General features: G+C 39.7%; 1 protein-coding gene across 1 annotated transcript in view; it reads left to right on the top strand.

Annotated features, from left to right (window-relative positions):
• The window catches only part of LOC108672684, a 203,929-nt gene that overhangs the window by 35,509 nt on the left and 144,649 nt on the right, over nt 1-23,771 (top strand). The window contains 1 exon segment of the mRNA XM_047879648.1: nt 11,198-11,260. Within this exon segment, the coding sequence (XP_047735604.1) occupies nt 11,198-11,260 (63 nt within the window).

Raw genomic sequence — 23,771 nt, forward strand, 5'->3', positions numbered from 1 at the left:
TCGCCGTCCATGCCACTTCCCTCCTGTATCCTTTACTCGTCCTCAACCTCATAGCTCTTATTTTTCCCTCTAGAATTTTTATCAATGTTTTGGTACATGCTTAATATACAATTTTAGATTATTCAATTATTTCGTTTATTTATTCCTTAGTTTTATTTTATGATCTATCGAATGTTTTACCGCTCATTTGACGCTTACATATATGTTTTTTTTTTCAAAATATATGAAAAGTTGATTATTTTGTACATTGGTTAACTCATTCAATCCTAATAGTTTAACATTTGAATATTTGTTACTAAATGATGTTTGCAACGCTTTTTTCGTCATTAAAAATCGGTATCTATGGCATTGATGTTCTTTTTATCAGCAGGTGTAAATTCTGCATTACATTATTTTGTGTATAAATTCACTCGGAGAAATTGCGATAGCTCAGAGTAATCTGGTGTATTTTTTAGTATAATATTCATTTTGTTTCACCATCTTTTCATAGTATAGGTTGAGATTATATGTGTGAATTTGTTTAAAAATAGTCATGGAACTTCCTGTATCAAAATCTTCTTAGGAATTCTTGGCAAGACAGTGGAGTGGAAATTTTGTGTAATGGTCTGTACTTTATGCTCTGTGAGCGGCTATAACTGGAGCTGGCGTAGCTGTGCTGAACTCAACTGCAGTGATCTCTTGTGTCCTCTTGTGATCCCCGCTCCTCCTGTTGTGATCTCAATAATCCTCTTCTTCCCCAGCAATACGATACTCCTCAGCGTCGGGGACGCGCCTCTCCCGACCCGCGACTCCCTGCCGCCGGATTTTCAAGAAAAAATCTATAGCGAGGAATGCGAGACAAAAATGGATGAAATTTATTTATTCAATAAGGCGTGTATTTTCTTGCATATTTTTTATGAGAGAAATTGATTCGAAATCCAACTGTGGGCCTACGTTTCTTCGATAAATTGCAAGCAATAATACGATGAGGCCAAATAGAGTTGTGGAAAACTACTCTTAAAAAGGTTTCGTATTCCCATGCTGTTTGGTTTCCGGAAAAGTATTTATTTCGCTAAAGAAATTTTTTTCCGAAAAACCTTGAAATTTTCAAACCACGCATGTTGCCTGACGCAGCTAATTTTCTTTGGTTTTTACTTTCACATTAATTCTCCTAGAAGCTTGAAAATTGTAGGATATTTCATCTATAATGTGCAAGGCGAATAAATTGATCACTATTTTTATGGGGTTATTAGAGATATAGTTATTTTTTAATTGAATTTGCAACTTGCTCATTTTCTCGAAAAGTTTTTCGTCGAAAATATACACGGATAGTGAGCCCAATTTTCACAGATAATCAGAAACCGCGATAAAATTGTGTCATTGCACCTTTCTCAATTTTTTCTGTATAGTTCTGCTGCATGAACCTGCGCATTTCGAATTGCTTGATCGTCCTTATTTGCCCGCTTTTTCAAAGCGAAATCCATTTTTGATCCTGCGCTTTCCTGGAATCACCTCCACAACACATATGGGCGAGGAGAAGAACGATGACGCTGGCTGTACATCCAATTCAGCTCGCTGTATTTTTGGCAACCGCGTAATGTGATGAACTCAATACGGTCGCTCTGGCTGATCCGGCATTTGGTGCACATAACCTTTGTCTCGTATGTGGTGCGCTGTGCCTTTGATTGACACATGACAGGCGGCCAAAGGAAGCGATCCCTCAGATATTGAGAAGAGCTCGAGACCCGCGCCATTACGGCCTAAAGTGCTTCACAAAAGTGGGTCTTGTCAAGAGACCTCAAGAATACAACGGCGACCGATGAAAAACCGTATAATATTGATCGTAATCTAGCGCGGCGGTGGGCTCTATTGAGAGTTTCAAGTGTTGTTGGGTTCATGCGGCCGTGGTTTTATTTTTATGTAAAGGCGTGATGGTTATTGCTGCGTGCGGTTACCTGCTGTCTTCGATATACCGGGCTTTTGGCCTCAAGATTACCTGCAGCGCAATAGCGACCGACCGACCGACCGATCCGGGCTGAAGAGTTAGACTAGTTAGAGTTATAGCGTCACTTTTATTCTACGAAGATTATGATGTCTAGCACTTTTCGTTGTCTTTGTTAAGTGTGATTTTCATCTACTATTTTTTTATTGTAATGAAATATATTGGCTATTGGGCTCATTTGCCTTTCAGTGCACACCACCTTCCTCATTCTATGGCAGACTTACGGTAATGCGTTTTTTTCAGTTCATTCACTGAATCCACGAAATTCTGTTGAGTATCTCCTGATGCTAATTTTTTTTCTTTCTTCATCAGCGACAGAACTCCAGTTTCGATCTACCTTTCGCTTCCTACAAATTCGTGTGATGTTCATATAATTCGTTTTATAAATACATGAATAATCTGTCAGCTTTCCTCATCTCAGGTTTCCTCCTAATCTTTCACTTCAAATGAAGCGTGAAGAAGGCCTCGACCATCACAAAGACTTTTGCGGTTACCTGTCCGTTCCGCTTCATTTTTTCCTTCTACTTGATGTTCTGTCACTTAGTTGAGGATTCCAGTAGACCATCAAATATTATAGAGTTTTTTATGATATTTATACGAGACTTGATATGCAAGTTTCATAGTCGCAATTACTGATGCCCACCTTTGTAAGCTCATGAGAAACAATTTTTTTAGTATTAGTGCATGAAAATATATTCGAATGTAAATTGAGTTCATGTTTGACTGTTGTTGACTTTAAAAAAAAAAAATCGTTTTCGTGCATTTTTAGCTCATTGAAACTTCCAACTCGAGTTGGTATCCTGACATGAACTTGTGTGCCTGTTATACATTCATTCTCCGGCTGCAGCGGTAGCAGTTGTGCGGTATTCGAAACCGCATTACCAGTACGATGTATTCTGTTTTAAGCTCCATCTTGCATGGTTTGATCAGAATACTTTTTTGTTGATAAACTTCTGAATATCAGGCATGATGAGCGATATTGATTGTCTCTACGCGTTTCATTTTCGATTTTAATTTCATCCTCCTACATTGCATGATCATGTATTTTTACTTTGTTTCTCGCTTCGTTTTGGTTCATTTATTTACGTCCGCAATTATTGCGTTTTCGTGACTTTTTTTTTTTGCTTCTTCCCTTTTGTACACATTGAGTTAATCGTTATTATTGAGTGTCATTCTTCTTCTGATACTGATATTGATACCGATACTACAGACGATGCTACTGATTATAGCGTTAATCCAGTCGATGCCCTTGATTTTTTCGCTACCGCTGACAATGCTGCTGCTAATGTCGCCTCAACAGACGATGCTGGTGATTATATTGCTAATGTAGACAATGCTCTTGATAATGTCGCTACTTCTAACAATGCTGCTCCTATGACATGACTGCTGCTGACGATGCTGCCGCTGCTCCTACTAGAGTTCCTTCTAATTCTCTTACTAATACATTGCTGCTGCTGCTGATATTGCTGCTGTGCTGCTGCTGATGTTGCTGCTGTGTGCTGCTGCTACTATTCTGCTTCTAGTATTGATGATGATGCTGCCTCTGTTTGGATGGTGCCGCTATTGCTGCCCAATACTTCTGCTGCTGCCGCGCTATGCTGCCCAATACTTCTGCTGTTAATTGCGGCCTTGTATTGCTATGCCCTGGCCGAGTCTTGCCTTCCTCTCGCAGTTTCTCACTAATTTCCGACTTATCTCATCTTTTTTCGCCAACAATCATTGCTTCCTGATTGATGAAAACCTCGATTCCTTCGATGTACCAAAATGTTCGTTCGGATACTTCGGTTTACTGTCTAAGTTTCATATTTTATTGAAGTCTTCCATTCATTAGCATGATTTTAATGATCATTAGAAAGCGGTGGTCGTTGTTAACTTGGCTTTGCTCTTATGATCAGGGATGAGCTCGGAATGGGAATTTTCAATGTTCCTAAATATTTTTTTGATCCCGATTTTAGCTAATTAGTTCCTTGATTTGAGACTGCTTCGGTATTTATTTTACAATATTCTCGTTTCTCTGCTGCAGATTTGAAATTCAAGAATTTTTCACCGGCGCGCGGCAGTATTTTCAAACAATTGAGAATTTTCACATGAAGACTCACTCGAATGAGTCGTCAGTTCTTCGGCCAATGAATAATCTTTTATTATAAAAAATTACCAACGTATTCTAGATCTTAAAAATCATTATTCGCACTTAAAGAAAAGCACTTTCTTAGCAGAGTTATTATTATCTTCTGAGGAATTATGATGGAAATGGAGTTTGTTTTTTCAGGACCTATGCTGATTAAAATGTGTATTTATGGGGTTATCATTTGCCTTTACATTGATTTTTTTCTTCACATGTACGCGCGTCTGCTCGGTTCGTGTACAGAGAGTAGGTTGTATATCTCCTTCCTATGTCTGTACATTTACGATGTTACTATCTATATTCACCAGCTCCTGCTGGAGGTATCATGTTTCCACGTTTAAGAGCTCTCGACCTTCATTGGAAAAAGATTTTTTTTAACCTTCAACTATTTTGTTGAGAAGAAGAGACAGCAACAGCCACATTCACTAGACTGACCCTATAGGAGCGATAATTTAGGTGGATGTTTTACCAGTAAATAAATCAAATACGGTTTGACTTGAGACTCCTATCTAATGCGCGAAAATTGCGCAATTTCGTTCTATGGAAACGTAATTTTTAAATATTTTATGGGAATTATGAAGTAAAACGCTATTTAATAACTTAAAATTAACGTGCATTGTTCTGTTGTGCATTGTTGATCCTCGCAGATCTCGCAATTTACCTTCAAACTGAAAACTTATTTCAAAATTTTCCACCGAAGCATCATTGCTTTGTTATGGAATAACTCAAAAGTATAAATATCAAAGGCACGTGTTTACAAATCTCTTCCTGCCTATTGAACCTATTGAACTTTAAATACCTTTTTCAGTATTTTCACGCTCGTCTTGCATTGTACATCATTTCACTTTACAAAATTTTCTCTCCAACTTACCTCTGGTACCTAAGTTACCTTTTACCTCAGCATGATATGAATGTCTTAGTGTGCCGCTCTTCATTTTATTTTTTTCCAATAAGAGGCAAGAGAGATGGACGTGTTGGTGTCAGCGACGCCTTTAGCCGCCTTGATTTTACCGGAGTGAGCAACTCTGTTGTTTTAAGACACGTCAAACGTTTTTGCTGCTCTTGTTTTGCCGCTCTGAACGATGCTTTAACTGCGAACTGCATTCGCTTTTCGTGCCTGCTGCTTTCTTGTCAGAGTTGGAAGCGAACTGTACTTGTGAAAGTCAGGTTTAGAAGCTTCTCCATTTCCTCGATAATTTTCGTAGGAGTTTATAAGTTTGTTTATTATTTCACAGAATTTTATTTTAAACTCGTTCCTGAGGGTCCATTGCGTTGATTTTAATGTTGTGAAGATGTTAAGTGTTTGCAATTTAATTCTGCTTTGATGTTTTGAATTATATTTTTATTTTTCCGTTGGCGCACTTTATTGTAAATTATGCTTATTTCACACACAATCGAGAATATTATGGACGGTGATGTTCAATATCCTTCGAGTAGGGTCTTAATTTTTTCAGGTCATTTTGGTTTATTCAATTTCCCTCGCTCGCATCGAAGTTTGTTCTGTAAAGTAATTTTTTTGACAACTTTGAAAGCCATCGAAAGTTTATAATCGCCAACTTTTTAGCAATGCATGTTCTCCATTTCACAATAATGAAGCATATCGGAAATTCTCGTAGATGCATATTCGTTCATCCTATGAAAATGTATCTTTGAGTGAAAAAAACATTCTAGTCATGATTGTTTTGCAACATTGCTTGTTTACTGCGTACAATGAAAACCGTTCAGTTTCAATGTGCAAATGAGTGCGATGACATGGTGCTGACCTCAGCACGCAGTGTGTTCTCTCAAGCAAATAAAGTGAGAGCCGTGAAAGCGTTCGCTGCCTCACGCGAGGTGTGAAAAGCTTGCACGTTTCGTTCCGAGCCGCTGACCGGCAACTGCATTGCTAATTGTGCGCCTGATGTACGGTGCCCTGGGATGGGGTGGCGCGTCCTAAACCCCCCTCTAGTCCCCCGTGCCCAGACTTTGATAGCGCCTCTTTTATTGTTTTGATCGGTGCCATGTATTGGAGATGGAAACGCAGTTTGCCTTTATTGCCTAAAAAAATAGAACCCTTGGGCAGCAGCCGCGCCCTCTGCACTGTTAGAAAAATTACCGTTAACGGTATTATACCGGCGTTTCAGTGGCCGGTCAGCACGTGAAAGAAACACCGTGTCGCCGTTTTTATTCTAATTTAACACTAGAAATCCGTAAAACATCTGATAAAAACGGCGAAACAGTTTATTTTCACGGGGCCACCGGCCACTAGAACGCCAGTGGGACCGTTTTTTCTAACAGTGTGCCAACTTTCGTAGTGGCATTTCCATTCAATATTTTAGCCTCTGCAGGTTTTCTTTTCCTTCAACCTTTCTTGACTGACTCTGTACTTTCACTTTCTTCCGATTATGCGGTGTATTTGTTGACTATTTATGGAATAATTTGATAGTTAAATTGTCTTGACTTCGAAAATTTTACTGTAATTATTTTGCTGCATGAATTAATTAAATTATACTTATGGTCTTAATTCGAAAACTCGCAGCCGAATTTTTCGTGAATCAAATTTTCAAAGGCTGAAATTATATGGTAATGTCGTTCGATATTTTCTGCCAATTTTCAAAATCTTTCTGCCAATTTAGGCAAATATTTTCATTCATGAACGATGGATTTCTACCTGATTTGGTTTTCAATCTGGTATTGAACTGTTGAGCCATCGTGCTGCTGAGTTGAACAAAAATTTGACATTTTTCACGTTGTTGATAGGAAGGCTCGTCACATTTCCGATAGCTAGCGTCATCAGTTTAGCCAGCAAGTCGCGGACGTTCAATAAAATGAGACAGCGGCTGTCCAACTTTGCTCGACCTCTACGACTGGCAGGACGACAAATCTGAGATATTGGCCGCTGATTTTTAACATAGTTGCTCTCTCTTATTTGCCTCAGAGTACGATAGGGTAAGAGTGAAGTGTCCTTAACATGCTGTCTTCGTCAGCAAGAATATATTTAATTACATTTAGCGTTGAAAATTTTCCGTTCAAATGAAATTAATTGCTTATTCATCTTCAGGTAAATAATTGGAACCTTGCGGACTTCGAGTTTTCGAGAACATATGGATGGTTCTATATTATTGTTTAAATATTTTTTGACGATATTCTCGGGGGTTAAATATCCCACTTGGTTGCATTATTTACATCATGAAGCACCTCTGCCATAAATTTATAAATTTACTCCCCTGATTCACAAATCATTTATTTCAGGCAGTCCGTACTATTCTCGACCTGATTCACAATTCATTTATTTCAGTGCGTACCATTCTCGAAGGACGAGTTTATCTTGAGTTAATCCGATTTTTTTAACCTAGAAGTGAACGACGAGCGAATCCGGCACTGCTTGATATTAGTTCTGCTTTTTGTTGATGAAGGGCTTCTTGTAAGACGCCTCGCCGCCCCTTGCTCCCGAGAGGGGTCCTCGCCGACTGCCATTCAGAGGCTCCCTACACCTTCACGTCAAGCCATTAATTCCCTAATTGATTTTCGAGCGGTGCCAGACTTTGCTATTAGGCTACGAGAAAATTATTGCAAAAACCTTAGAAAATTCATCGCGATTGACAGCGCGATGTTATTCTTTGTTAAATTTTACGTGGATAACCGCTTCTCAATATTATCCTGCCGCATTGCAAGAATGAAGGAGTAAAGCAAGATATATCTGGCCGATGCTTCTCCACGTATTTTTTATCTTGAAGACTCAGCCACAAATTAACTCACGCCAAAAATAAAATATTTTCTCCTCCCTCGGCTGCTTTATTTGTATCAAAGTCTGTCAGTACAAGTTTAATTATCACGCAAAATTGATGGGGACGATGAGAAAAAGGGAGATGAACCCTCGAGGATTCCCCACTGCGAAAATTGCTGGCTTGATTTCTTCTGCTTTTCCGCGATCATTTCGCCGTTAATTTATTCGAGTCACATTCCGACGCCGAGTTTTTGCTTTTTCTCTCGGCTGCCCTCGGCGGCGTGAAGAAAGATTTTTTTGATCCCTTCTGCCCCCATGTTCTTTTCAACTCCCTTCGGTTTAGGCTCGTTGTTATGCGCATTGTTTTATTTCATCATAGCTTAGAGCTTAATTACGCGTGCTTCATTCTGCCTTACGCCATTCTTACGATTGACATCAATTTTAGGGAACGAGAGTCATTGCATGTGCTTGAGACTGTTCCCTTTCTGACTTAATTCTTTTCGCTGTTCCCTTCTTAACCTCCTGCTCATGTCTGTTCCCTTTTCAATTTCCTGCTCATGTCTGTTCCCTTTTCAACTTGCTGCTATGTCTGTTCCCTTTTCAACTTCCTGCTCATGTGCATGTGTTGCCTTCTTAACTTGCTGCTCATGTCTGTTCCCTTCTGAACTTGCTGCTCATGTCTGTTCCTTTCTCAACTTGCTGCTCATGTCTGTTCCCTTCTTAACTTGCTGCTCATGTCTGTTCCCTTCTTAACTTGCTGCTCATGTCTGTTCCCTTTTGAGCTTACTGCTTATGGCTGTTTTTTTTATGAACTTTCTGCTTAGGTCTGTTCGATTTTATTTCTTTGAACTTTGAATATCTGAGTTTTAATCTGCTAACAGATGGACGACCATCGTAAGAAGTTTATTTGGTTTATTCATCAAATTAAATGCATTCATTTTTATTGTCTAAATTCTTTTTATCACCGAATACAATAAAAATATTCTCTTTTTTGAAGAATTTCTGCATAATCAATCGTTTTTTTAACTGCTGGAGAACATGCCAGGAGTTGGAGAGCAATGAAGGTGCGAATAATATTCATTGATGGGCTCTATTGCGCAACTTCTGCGGGGTTTTCAGTCTTGTTTTTACTTTAACATTGCAAAATTTTTGGTCCATTTGCACAGTCTATTTCTTCTATAGTCTTCTATTCGTGTTAATCTTTTTTTTATAATATTAAATAATCGATAATCGAGGATAATCACGAGAATATAACTATTTGGCTTCAAGCAAATTTCTATGTTATACGGCAATCTGCTATTAAAGTTTTTAGTTTCCTTTATTTTCCACCAAGCGATTTGTGGCTTTAAATTTAGTTCTCGGTCGCACGATCTCCCGATCTGTGGCCATTAACAATGAGCCTAGAATTCTTGCCGTCATCATTTATCGTGTCTTTACTTGTGAAGTTCCTCTCTTTTGACGCTTGAGAGGGGATTTGGTCTCCCCTTTGCCGGATTAAGAGCCCCATCCAAATGTATGGAAATGGCTAAATTTGGATGGATGTTCAGAATATTAAAGCCGGCTGCACTCTCCTCATATTTCATGAGCCACAAATCGGGCCATTTTGTTGGCGGGGACGATTTTTCCTTTTGTTGCTCCCCGCTGACCCTTCCTATTCTGCAATTCCTTGGTCGCGCCACTAAAACACGGAAGCCTTTGAGCTCCTGCTAAGTATCATAATTTATTTTATTCTTCCGTACTAATGGTTTACAGCGAGAGAGATGCTCCTGACATGGGACGAGTTACCCTTAAACTTTAGTTATAAAATTTACCTGTTGTTGGATCTCGCTCGTATTATAATTTGTATTAACTTTACGCTTAAATTGCAGTATTCATAAAACAAACACAAAGCTGCACATTATTCATAATAAGGATGACTTCTGAAAATTAAGCTACTTTTATTTATATTTTACCGTCATAAGGTAGAAGCGCTGGCGTCAAGAATGTTAACATCCTGAACATAAACGAGTAACCGGAGATAATAACAAACATTGCATCATCTTCGAGCAGGTTCGTATTTTAGGTCAAGTCCTACATCGCCGTCCGCCTAATAAAGCAACTCTTTGGTAAGTCTCTTAGGCAGGCCACATTACTTGAAAACCGGACGTAATATGGCCGTTCAGGGTCGTAACTGCGACCGTAATGGCCGTCTTGTCGCGGGCTTTCGTTAATTTGCGTCTCCATGCGCAGTCCCGCGGATGCTTCTCCTGGGTTTGTCCTCTAATCCACTAAGTTCGTTGGCCAACGATTGCGACAATAATATTTTTAGTGGACTGGCTCATTATATTTTTTTTTTTTAAATTGTTTCCAGAACATGATTTTAGGAAATGAATCGATGAAACTATACATTATTTAAATTTCTATGAGTAATTGCAATTTGATGCTTGTAGAAGTGTTACCGTTATAAAAACATTGTCGTGACTGTGTTCTTGCTTGTGCGTTTATGGTGAAAGTAATTAATTTTCTTAATCTTGTATCATGCTAGGAATTGAGGAAAAAACAATAATATCCTATTGTTTTAATTGTAAAATCGGGTTTTTTCGCTATAGGCAGTCTCATTGTGTATCGCGTAATCATGACATGAAATACTTTTACAGACTACATCTCCTCACTGCTGTGACATACCACATTTACCTGATCATATAAAATTCTTTCAACTTTCATGTTATCGCTGCTCGAATGTATACAAATGTAGTCCATTCAGTATAATAGTTACCTCTTTACCGTTATAGTCAGTTCATTTGTGTAATATGAATTTAGAAAAATTCAATTTGTTTAATTTCAAATTCAATTCTTAATTTATTGTGAATTGAGAGTTATTATTCGATTATTAATAAATAAAAATATTTGCGAATATGGTTGGGGCGCGGAGCCACAGCTGGCGTGGCTGCAGTACATGGTGCAGCAGCACCGCTCGTTACCCGCCTACCTAACCTCCGTACTAACTCTTTATGTGTCCCCACTGATGACAAGATGAGTCTTGAGCATTCTAGCCATCTCAATCTATCCTATACGTTGGTATTGTTCTCTCGTGTGTAATTGTTTTCTGTCAAGTCACTGCAATTAGGGATAAAATTCTGTTGTATCAAGGAAACGCTATATCATTCGAGTGATAAGCCCAATTCCAACTTAAAGCTCATGGCTGGAGTGTTGCAATTGTAATATGAATCTACTAATATCATGCAATTGTAATATGAAATTTGTGAATTAACGATACTTCATTCCTGCCGTTTCGAGCCTCTTCAATGTATTTGACTGATTTATCAATCAAGTTCCCATTAATTTCAAGTGTGACCGTAAGCTAATTCACGAATATTTTTAAAACAATTTTTTATCCTTGTTTCAGTTGGTGGTGGTCTTGGTTCCATCGGCGCTGAGTCTCCAAAACTTATAGAAATCACCGAAAAAGGTAAGAACTTAAAAATTTATTTCTCCTCAGTTTCAACAAAACTTTGACTGTAATGCCGTAGTGGCAACTGTTTAGTGTTGTCCTCTAATAATTTTGACAAGCACTGTTGTTTCAGTAAAGCGTGTTTTTAGTTGACAAGAAGTTTTCCCGATTTCCTGGAACAACTTCCCGCGTCTTGTCAAGTTCAGATTTTGTCGGCTATGCTCACATCACTTCTATTGACTGAATTTGTTGAAGTAAATGTTTTTGAACAAGAATGCTCCCTGTATCCTAGTTTTCTGTATCTGATATTGTGCTTGTACTCCGTCGTTAAGTTTGTATACCGAGTTCAAATCCTTTTAGTTCTCTACACAAAATTTGTGCCGAAAAGAAGTCGTTTCCCGTCAGTTGCACCGACCTATATTTTCCATTTTACCGAGAATTTTATAAAGCTCTTCAGAGCCAATCATTGTCCAACTTCTAACGGAGGTGTCGCTCCCAGCGATAGTTCTATTTGCCAGTATCCATCGGAGAGACTCTGATTAATTTAGTCTGGAAATCTCTTGAGTCTTAGCCCTTCAGTTCTCGTCCTAAATGACCTTTAGCTCAACACTCACTCTTCCTAATGAGGAAATTATTGTTCCTTTCACGTAGTTTGCGACGGTCTTCTGCCGCCGTAGACTCGAATACTTTATTCCAATGACTTTAACGACTAACCTAACTTGAAGCTTCTCATCTTTAAACTAAAATCTTGGTTCTCGCGACTGAAACGGAAACGTGCGCCTCATATGAATAACTTCACAAAATAATCTTATATTGTTGATTCAGGAAGCAATTGTTTCTACTTGGATTAAACTAATTACTAGTAAACGTCTAACATGTAACCCTGGCTATTTTCTATTATGTTCATATACGGGAATAAATTTGAATGATAAGACCCATTCGCCCGTTTATGCGGCGTTAATTAAGATACCTTACCAGAAATCTCGGCTTCACTCGGCTCGCCGCGCTGTGTGGACTTTCAGGACGAAGCTGATTGATATTGGTACTGCAAATACGATTCCTGTGTGCACATGATTTTTTTCCCCGCGGATGCCCCGTCAAAAGGCTACGCAGTCTAGCGTGTCGAACGCTTCTTACTTTTATATCGTACGAGCTGCATTTTCCCTGCGTGAGAGGTGAGACAGCCGACGTTGAAAATACTTTTAAGTTTTTATATTATTCACTAAAAAACTGACAAGAAAAGGCGACTTCACCTGCTATGTTCTTGTCGTGTTTTATTCTCATACTTTTATTATTTTATATGTTCAATTTTATTTCATACTGTATGTGTTTTATTATTTTTCCACGTATATCTTAGGAATATTTTTGTATTTGTTTAGAAATGAATTCGTGAGCGCTTTACCAGATTTTGATGTTGGTCTTTGGTGACCAACAATGAATGTTTGTAAATAAATGGATACATCGTTTCAGTTATTTATTGGATTACTGTTCTCACCCTCGTTTACTGCAGCGATTCCCTCATATTTTTTATGCCTACCTCATCACGTTATCTGAGGAAATCGGTTCTTGTGGACACAACCGGCTTTTAACGGCAGTTCTCGCGGCAAACGATAGGATTTATTAAACCGAGATGCACATCCATGGCTCCCTCGTGGTATTTTATTACTCATGATATTGCTAAGCTCTCATTTGCGATTCTGTTGATAATTCCAGAGGGGCCAGGGTGACCCTCATATTGGTCGTCTAATGGCTGCGCTGACGAGGGTGACGAATGCTCGTCTGTGGTATTGCTCAGCCCCTTACGCCCCAGCCTGTATCGTCCTGCTGCACGCGGCTTCAATTTCAGTCTCTTCGTTTCGTTAGTTCATTTATTCCACTTTGTATTTTAACAGCGTCATTCCATAGGCGTTGATTGAATGTCTTGCCTCAAAATACCACGAATTAAAAATATCGAATAGATATTGAGTAAATTTTTAAGTTTTGCAGCGCCTAGCTCGTGTAAGTGGCCCACGAATGGCGCGAGATATTTTTTTTATCCAAATACTCTTTTCAAATTGTTATTGTTTCAATTTTATTCATCTGTATAGAAGCTTTTTGAAACTCTGGCGGTAAGTTTGTAGATAAAGCATGATGTTATCAGTACTGATGCGCCAGGTACATCACCGCTTGAGTTTTAATAACAAGATAACACACTGGCCTCCTCAACTTCAGGTCCTTGGCGCTGTTGGGTGACGATACGTCCTCCCTTAATGTGATTGCGTCGTTGGTGACGAAGTGTCCCTTTCACTGGTGGCATTTATTGGCACAAATGTCGGCCTCTTCGCTCACGTAGCGCAGCCGTTACTGCAATCAATGGTCATGATCCCGATGCATGGACGGGTGATCCGACGGCGTGGTTACTAGTTGTGAATCAGCGATGGATGGTAGAGAGCCTACCAATGGTTCCTATGATCGCAGCCTGCTCCTGGTTCACGATTGTAGGGAGCCTATCCATGGTTGACGATTGCAGGTAGCCTGCTCCTCGTTTACGATTGCAGGGAGTTTGCTCATGGTTCACGATGGTTCGATGGCGCGTGTGGAGTTTCGATTCAATTTTCTGGAACTTGACCCCTCTGTTGAGTAGTTCCCTTCCTATTGGCGTGTGACAAACTATGACGGGGATGTGGGAATAGCTTGTTTGCATTGCGTCATTAATACGCTCTATTATTGTCGTTGCATTCTTGGTGACAGGCGCAGATTTACAAAAAATTGGCACAAATAAATACCTGAGTAAAGTCCGCACATATCACTAGAGGCTCAAATTGAGCAATGTTCCGCTCAAATTGAATAAAAGCCTGCCTTCTCTTCCTCTGCTTGGTGCTAAAAGATTGGGTCCATCGCACTCACATATGACTGCTGGGAACAATCGCAGCACTTCGTGACTTCGCGGGTGACTTCTATAAGTATTTATTGGCACAAATGTTATTTTAAGTTTTGCCAAATGGGTCAATTCTGTCTTGGTGTTATTGCCTGCATAAGTTACTACGTAAATAACAAGTTTCTAGGAAGCAAAATTATGCTACTGGCACTATTACCAATTGGCACTAAAGTAAATCACGATTCTCGTGTATTTTCTGTTTAAGAGATGCTCCAGAGTTTTGAGCCTCTACATTCACAGTTATTTTTTGCCTTGAAATTTTTTTCTAGATTTGCCTTCCCTGCAAATGATTTGAGTGCAAGTTATCAGGCAACTAATGCTACATTTTTAGAGCCATATCATCCTGGATGCATGCAGATGTCACGCGATATGTTCCCTGTGAGATTTCTTTTCCCTCATGAACTTTACGGTGCAAGTTTTAAAGTTGAGTCTGAGGAGTGCCACTCTCAAAGTTGTGTCGTCTGAAGCTAGCGATGCAAGTTTGGTGGGGAGAACTTCACTGATGCAAACCCAAGTCGCCTGCCTGCGATGACCGTAAGATACTGTATAGTTTAAGTTCGTGTCCGCAATGCCTTTACGTCAAGCTCAATTTTTTTTACTTGAGAAAACGTTCAATATAACTGGAGTGTGGCTACCCAATCGTAAATCATCAAATCATCAATCCTCCCTAGAGTAGCTCTGACATCATCTGATTTAATTCAAAAACTTTCGGTCACTGGATGAATCTTATCAGCATCTCAATTCTCGCCACTCTCGCCTTGCCGCCCCTTCATCGCCTCCCTAATCGTAGGCCGCGAACTGAACGCTTCGGAGGTCTGGCATCTGCCGCACTTATCGATATATTGGGCGTCATGTGAGCGCCATCGGCAAACTCTTCTCTGATCATCACCTGGGGTCGCTCTTACCCGGAAGCCTCGTGAGGCTGGGGTCTTCTAAAATAATTGGGAAGTAAACAATGGTGGTGGGAGTATTTCTCTCATGGTACGTTATCTTGAAGAGTTGATTCTTTAACATGTATAGATTACGCAAGTTTTACCTACATAATCCTGCTTGGGGCCGCGACGAACTACTATATAGCAGTAACAGGTTCTGCGAATCTTGATTCTTTACTCGCTGCAACACATTATTCATATGTGAAATGACGCTTGCGACTGGAAAATAACAGTATCATATAGTTTGTATAGTCATTTGGCACATTAGCCAAGATGAGATATTTACTCGAGCTGTCATCGGGAAGGAGCCCCGTTGAATTTTGTTGCTGTGACTACTGTGTGTTGAACCTTCAAATGTTCTACTCCCAGAACTGCATTTTGTTTCCCGTGCTACTCAGTGAACCTTAAAGGATTTTACCACCAACGCTGCATTTGTCTTTACACTAACATATACTGTGACATAAGGTTAAATGCAGCTGTTGTTCAACATATGAATTTCGTGCTATACCTCAGTGAGAATCATGAAATAGTCATGGATTCATCTTCATCTTTCATTAATGTTTGAAGCCGATAAGTAGTTGGCTCGATCACTGTGCAATTTTAAACTCATGAGAGTATAGTTACGCGAATGTTAAGGACATCGGTCGAACTTTAATGCCGTATTACAAAATTTCACATTTTAATTGCGATTTTCATACATGGCTTTTTCGTAGTTTATGGCCCGTTCTAGCTTGATCCGCAAAAAAATTCAGAATCGCTAAATTATTTTGCTAATTCAGTGCACATCTACCGGTGATCTCCAATATTAACAGTTGATTTCTGCGTATTAGATTTATATATAGTTTATAGAATTTTAAGCAAATTTCATTTGTTATAACATGCGTTTATTCAAGCTTGAACTATGAAACCCCGTCACTTGATATAGACGCTCACTGTAAGATTAACTCATCGCATGTGACGCACAAGACAAGCGTCAGTGTTCGTTCGTTACTGCCAGTTTGTTGGATGAAAGGGCTCTTGTTGGCTTCTGAATGTTTTGAGCATAAAGTTATTCCCTTTTAATAGTTCCCTGGCCAGTTACACGGCGTCATTCTATTACGAACGACTCCTTGGGTCCTCTGGTGCCGTCCATGATATTTGTGTGTATGTCGTAAACGCGGGTACTCGCTCTCTCAAATGCCTCACATAAAGCAATGCTTGCGAAAGCCGTGCATCGAAAGCGAGCCTTGTTCTGCTCTGTCGTGATCGTGCGCTGCATCTCTTGCTTGAGTGTACAAGACGAAAGTTTCGTTGTGTAATTCTGCCCCCGACGCTCAAACTGATCTATTGCTGAACCTGTTCCTTCTTCTTATTCGCCTCACACATCTCGCTAGGCTCTAATTGCGCAATGTTCTGCTCAAATTGAATAAAAGCCTGCCTTCTCTTCCGCTACTTGGTGCTAAGGAACGTGTCCATGCGCACTCTTGTGTCAATGTCAAGATCAACGTTCATCTATCTAGGTATGCAGCGCCTTTACTGAAACAAGTTTAAAACTTCACTCGTATGCTTTTTATCTGTAAGCTTTATAGATAATATTGACAAATTATAAGTACGTTGAGCACAGTAACTAGTCTTTTAATTTTTTATCTTTTTTCCAAATTCGTCATTGATTTCGTGTTTATTAGTAACTTGAAGTATTTTTCTTCTCTACTAATTCATTTACCATAAAATAACGTCGTGTAAATTATATTGAGAATTCGCGCCTGTAGTGAAGACTCACAAGGATTTGATGTGATGAATCCTGGCGCGGCTACGAACTGCGTCTGTGCATGAGGTGCAGCTTCTGCTGCTGCGGCTGTCGAAATAAACTGCCGACATATTTTACGCATTCTTTACTTATTTTATTTGAATAGAAATGCAATGTTCCAAAGCCTGTTACTAAATTTAGGCGGTTCCAAACATTCTGATTATATATCTTAAGGATCCGATAGAAATTTTGCAAGATTATTCTAATTTACAGGATCTCTGGTTAAGTTTATAATTGGTATTTAATGCGATGCCGCATAGTCTATGCCGTGTAATTGTTTCTTGGGGTATAATGAATTGGTTAATAGTATCAAAGGTTTATTTCTTCAGAATCAATCCCCTTTTTATGAATATTATAATAACAGCGTAATATATCAGTTTTCTTTGCTGCATAATAAATGAGAATCCTGTGAGACTGTAAACTACGAATACAATTGCGTGAACCAGGGATATTCTAAACGAGTGATAAATATAGATTAATCTTCTTGTGTCTGAATGTCGTGGCTGATTTGAAAGCTATCATATGCAGTGATTACGATTTCTGACCAACCATATCCAACTTCCAACGTATTAACATTGAAATTCTATTACAGCATTCACGATGTATTTCTAAATTCTCAATGGACGCGTTTCGCTCGTTCACACCATTGGAGAAGTGAGTATAGTTCAAAGCATTCTGCTAAAAAAAGCTCAGAACATTTTGATGACCTGTTGGCATTGAAAACTGGAGTACATATTGAAGATGCTATCAATTATGTTCCAAAATTTTATGCAATAAATTTTTATGAACTTATTTCACATCGCAATGATAGACCTACGAAAGTGTTGAGCCATCTAGACAGCGCCGTCCGTCGCAAATTCCTCGCGTTCACCTCAGGTCGTTGGTTGTAGACGAACAAGCTTCAAGCTTTAACCAAATTGTAGAACGTTTTAATTTATTACTCCTGTTGTCACCTTCAACGAACGAGCTCGTTTTTGATGTCATTTATCTCGTGGCTTGTGCATGGAAGCCGCGGCACAAGAAGAAGAATGGTTCGAGCACCGCAGCCTGTGAGTGATATCACACTGACCCTCTACCAAGCGATGCTATTAATCTTCCCGCATTGAAATTCTTCACCACCGTCACCTCAGCAATCGATGTAGGGCGAGAGGGCCAACGCTTCTCGTGAGATGAACGAGTGAAGACCGGTGACCTCTTCTATGCTGCACTGGAGCTGCTTCGCTTAAAAGAAGATACGTTGATTCGGACGAATGTTCTTTATAGCTGATTATTGTCCGTAAACGATTGAATACAGCATTGTGGTTCGTATTAAAATTTGTTGCATTTGAATGTTTTTCACATAAACCACTGTTTACATGACAGTTTAAATTGGTAATGCCGGAAAATGAACTAGCTATGAATCACCATAACATTACAAAGTATTAATAACACAGTTAAGCCTTGAGTACAGCGCACCAGTAGATACTCCGTTATGAAAAAAGTGAGGGAGCGAAATGTTCCATAAAACCTTCGAGAAAGAGATATCACTAGGAGAGACGGCTCATCATGAAGCTACGTGCATGCGTATATATCGACAGAACAAGCAAATCAAAGAATAGTGCATTGATAATAATGAATGAATCACCGGCACTTTCTGACTGGGATGAATAAATTTCCGCTGAAATTCTCATAAGATTTTACGCACGCGAATTTGAGATGTGCGTTTACTCAGCCGTGATCATTTTCAATTGGAGCCGTTATTGGAAGCGCTTGCCCTTTCACGGCCCTCGCGCATTGAGAGCTCGCATCTATCGATGTTCTATTGGTATTTCGGTCCCCCAGCGCCGTCCATGATCAACGGCCCATTTTGCGTTGTTGGTGTCGTGCCCGGCGATTGCTTATCGGTCTCGGGCCGCGACCACGCCGAATTCTTGTGCTGCCGAGTTTCCGCCGTGAATATTTCACAACCTCGATAGGTATATCTTCAATATCGAAGACTTTTTTGCCTGTCATTAGCGGTATTATTTTGTCTTGGAAGATATTTTCTGTGCAATAATCATTCCCCATTGTACCATGAGAAGTTCCTTACCATTGAAATAACCATTTAAAGTCTTGGAATTGTCATCGTCGTGACTATAATTCGCGTGTGAGAATATAACTTTGAATTCGTATTTCTTAAGTCGCCACACCTTGAAGTTATGTTGTTAGGGAATTAGAATTTAGTATGTTATAATTTTGTATTTTTGTAATTTTAGTTTTCAGTTTAGAAATGCGGAAGTTAGATTTGTAGGCTTTAGTCCGTCCTGGTCAGTCCCGCATGTGAACCCACAGTGTCAAGGTGTGTTTTAACTTTATTTATTTGTATGTTCATGTGTTTTACATTTTGTGATTATTCCGAGATGTTCTTTATTCTGTTATATTCTGTAAAGTTAGATTAGATTATTCATGAGAAGGTTTGTTCATACTTTGTCTTTTGTTCGTGTATATGTTAGTTTAGGTTATTTATTCTTTGTTCTTTTTCCTTTAGGAGAGTTTTGAAACTACAGATTTCAAGAGAGTGGTTTCGGAAGTGCCTTTTATTGCAAGCCTTTGTTGGGGTCCACGTTAAAGTACTATAAGTACGGCTGGACGAACCTGGGTGACCCCAGCAATGTTTATAACAGATCACAGGTTGATGGCCTTGTGGACATTTCACCAACTCTCGACCTTTCTTAATTTTTCTGCGATACAAATAATATTGCTGAGCTTGTTTGTTCTGTATTTTATTGGACCGCTTAATTTCCCATTTATCTTCGAACAATCGCCTCGTGGTCTTCTTTGAATAACGTCATTGAGCGAGCGACGCTCCTTAAAAACAGGTGTTCATTTTGTTATACAGACCATCTTATTTTTACGTTCCTTGCATTGTCATTTCGTGCCTGAGTTTAAATGGTTGAATTTTTATAGCGCTAGTCAAGCCCGCTTTCTGACCTGCAATTAAGGCTTCTATGATCATTCGTGACACAGTCATGCTTTCATGTCTCTTATTTCATCTAGGAACAAATAGACCGATTTTTTTTCGAAGTCATGACGGATGCTTTTATTTATTGTTATGTAAACTTTAAATCCTGTGTAATTAATGAGTATAAGCTAAGGGGTTAAAGATGAGAGCTGAAACGATCGAATTGGTTTGTGTTTTTTATGGTAGCTTGAAACAGTTGTTTGGGGCTTGAAGTTAAAAAGTTTTTGTAACTTCGCTGGACAAAAAGATCTTAATAAAGTACCAGGGTACATTAATATCGGTTGAAACTATGTAATATTAGCAATTATTCCGGCATTACAGCGATTTATTCTTAATTTCACAAAGAAATGACAATGCTACTGCATGGAAATATATTGTAAAATCAGTATTGTGTGTCATTCTATTTATGTAATATTGTTTCGGCAGCCTGCACCTTCAGCATCTGTCACATCTGCTCAGTTGTGTAGTTCGCGAATTGGTATGGTCTATGCCAGCGGTACTGAACTCCACTATACATAACTGTTTTAAATATTATTGTTTCAATTCCGTTCGCCCCCCTGAATTTCCGTTGAACTTTTTTATTTGTTCGGTCGGTACATTTGAACATGAAGATCGTCTGCGTTCTCTGGTAAGTAGCATTCTGTTTCTCAGAACATTAATCGAAATCCGTCGTTCGTCTTGTTTGTGAAATACATGCCCTATATCCTGTAATTTTACTTAGCCTTCTACACAGCTTAGTCCCCTACATGCTTCTTGGTTTTCTGCAAGTTAGCTTCCCGCTAACATTTGGTTACACGAAACTGCTGCATCACTTGATGCTGAGATAATTTAGTCGCTTGACTTTATCTACTCCTCGTTTCTGAATACGAGGGACGCTCGCGCTTATTTTTGTCGGTGTGAATTTGAATCATCTATTTTAACTGCCGTTCATGGCTTGGAGGTCTAGATTCTAGAAGCCTTTCATGGTCGTTATATGGTGCATTAATGAATGACATTAGTGTCATAAGTTGAGCCTTTGAAATTTGCATATTCTTCATAGTGTTACGTGCATGTGCGTGCTAACCAAAGCTTTTAAGTAGGCCATAAATGTCGTAGAGGTTGGATAAGAATAAACAGGACTGTGAGTTCTGCCTCGTATTGACAGATTAGCTTGAACTATAGGACCCAGTCTATGGACGGGGTGACGTCAATTACGTTATTTTTTCTTCATAAACTTTTACCCATTACGAGTATCGCTCTGTTTTAGATTCAGCAGTCGTACTTATAATGACAAGTTTTTCAACTTTTTCCTTAATCAAATGACCGTTTTTTTTATCGCTCGACGAATTTTCATGTGGAAAAGCATCACGTGTATTTCTTTAGAACTCGGTTTGAGTCGTTCACGTACCATTCTGTGTACGTATTCATTGCTGACGGGTATCAGACTGCATGACGTGATGTTCATTTTCTACTTATAAACTAATAATGGACTCCAGTAGGCCTTGCTGGCTATAACCTGTAGCAGTTTACTAAACTCATAAAAATTGTTCGCGTAGACATTTACTGACGATTTACACTCCAATGCAGTTCTCAGGGGTACGTTTACGGCCTGAGGTTGCTCATGTTGAATGGCAAGCGGCAGACTGCGGGTTGCATGCAGCCTTCTGCAGGCGACTTGCAGGCCTCCGTTTAGTTTTCACTATGGCAGACCAATTCCGCGGCAGATCACAGTCTGCAGCTCTCCTGAAACTCGGGAGGATACCTAAGGCTTATAATGGAACTGCGGAGCGTCTTTAGCTGCGTGCAGCCCTTGGATGTGCAGCTCCCCTCTGGCGGCACTAACTGTAATGACTCTAGCAGATTTATCACAGTAACCCCTGAGCCGCGCGCAGATTCATCATGATCCGCTTCCGAAGTGTGGCAGGCCATGTCGCTTTGCGATGCGGCCTCATTCTGAGCTTCACAAAGCCTCTATCCATCTAATAACTTTTCGCACCTAACCATGACCTAACCTAACCACTACCTTACCACTTCGTTTTACTACAGATGTGTATTTAGTGATTGCATACGTAGCATTTCATGCTTGATCATGCCTGCCTTGGCTTGTTCATAATACCCATTACGAGTATGTGAGTAACGGTGCGCTACACTATTTAGTGGTGAGAAGATGTAGTATTGTTTGCTTACTTTAATCATTATTAATTTAAAGAAAGATCATCTTCAGTCTCACATTGCTGCGTTTTGTTATTAGCTGCCTAGTGTTGGTGTCGTACCTGGAAATGCTTGCGATGCATTTGCCGTTTACATTACTGGCATATTGTGACGCAAGCAATATACATTAATAATTAGACAACACTGTTGCATAGCGCCCAGGTTATCATGACATCATCTTACCTTCATGCGTATAAATTCACAATACCATTTCACTCCCTACATTTGAGCTAAAAATCCAGGTCAATATGAAGAAGTGTTTTTGTTGTTCGATTTCCTCCCGTAGAACAACTATACGCAACGCTGTGACCAGAGCGTCGGCTTGCGGAGCTGACGCTCCCAAGCGCTCTAGCCTCATTGTTTAATGAGTAACTTTAATCTGGCGCAAACTTTACTCATAAACTCTTTAAACACGTAACTCTCTTAGCCAAGTTTAGATGAAGTCGGAAGTTGCAGCTACGATGCCATACGATGCCGTGTGAAGAAAACCCCCACTTTGGTTCATTAGTGTTACATCAGAGCAAAGTACTCCGTCTTTACGGCTCGAGCTCTAGCGGGATGTTCTGAGCCGACAAACTTAGCTCGACATTTATGCGCTTGCAATCAGTGGAAAAGCATTCTTTCGACAATATATTGAATTAATAGACTTGAGTATAGCAGTTTACATCAATTATCCCAATCCATCGTATAGAAAATTGTGTTTTATAGCCTTAGACATTTCAGTGTTTCTCCAAGATACCGAAAACAATTTTGAATTGGCGCTCAGGTTGATTGGCATGTGGCACATCCCAATTACTCATCGCTTTATTCTCGAGCGCTGTGCACGTATTGCATGGCCGTGTAGGCTGCGGCGTCCGTGTTACTTCGAAATCTACCCGTATTAAGATTCCCTGTCTGCCTGTCAGATGTTGTGAATTATTCATTCGGGTGCCACTCTTACTACTGCATCGTGGTTCAATCGCCTTCGCCGATCGAGCTATCGTTTGACGCCCCTGACGGCTTCTTATTAAGAAGCAAATTCAATTCCCTACCGAATGATAGTCTGTCGCCACCTGCTGCTGCTGGTCTACGGCTTCTTCCAAGTCTGTATTTGCCGACAAGACTTTTCTTCCTACATTGTGAAGCATATCGTAAGACTTTAAATTTTTGCTAGAACATTTATGAACGAAATTCAATTTTCAAGGAGGTACCAATACAGAAAAATCATTGCACACGGAACAAAACGTTGAATTATTTTATATAGACAAATAGTCACGATGCTTGAGTGTCAGAGATCAATTGAGGATGGGAGAACTCGCTCCCACTGCCTATAGTCAGTGGTTGAGTTTCGTGCAGCTACAAGGTGAAATAATTTTTCGAATGGCCCTCGAAAGAGTCATCTTTTTTGTCGTAAAGTGTTAAATTTAACTTCGATGTGTCGGGAAATGACTCATCCTTTTGGCTGTAGTGCACCCCATTGCAATTTTTTCTTAGCGAACCTAAATTTAGTTGAAGCCCCGTCGTCTATGACGATGGGCCTTCTGGTCGTGGCGCCTCTCTGCGTTCGGGTCGCCCTCACTAAAATAGTGGCCCTTGGGCCTTTCGCAGCGCTCCAGCTTGTGCTTAATGAAGTAATATCGTGAAATAAATTGCCATTACCGCTGACGAGACTCTTTCCTATTAGAAATCATGGCTGACCAGAACGGCTGACTCTCGTCTATTTAGTGTCCTGCGATGAACTGTAT

This window comes from Hyalella azteca, unplaced genomic scaffold, assembly GCF_000764305.2.
Source record: "Hyalella azteca isolate HAZT.00-mixed unplaced genomic scaffold, Hazt_2.0.2 contig3531, whole genome shotgun sequence".
NCBI classification, from domain to species: Eukaryota; Metazoa; Arthropoda; class Malacostraca; order Amphipoda; family Hyalellidae; genus Hyalella; species Hyalella azteca.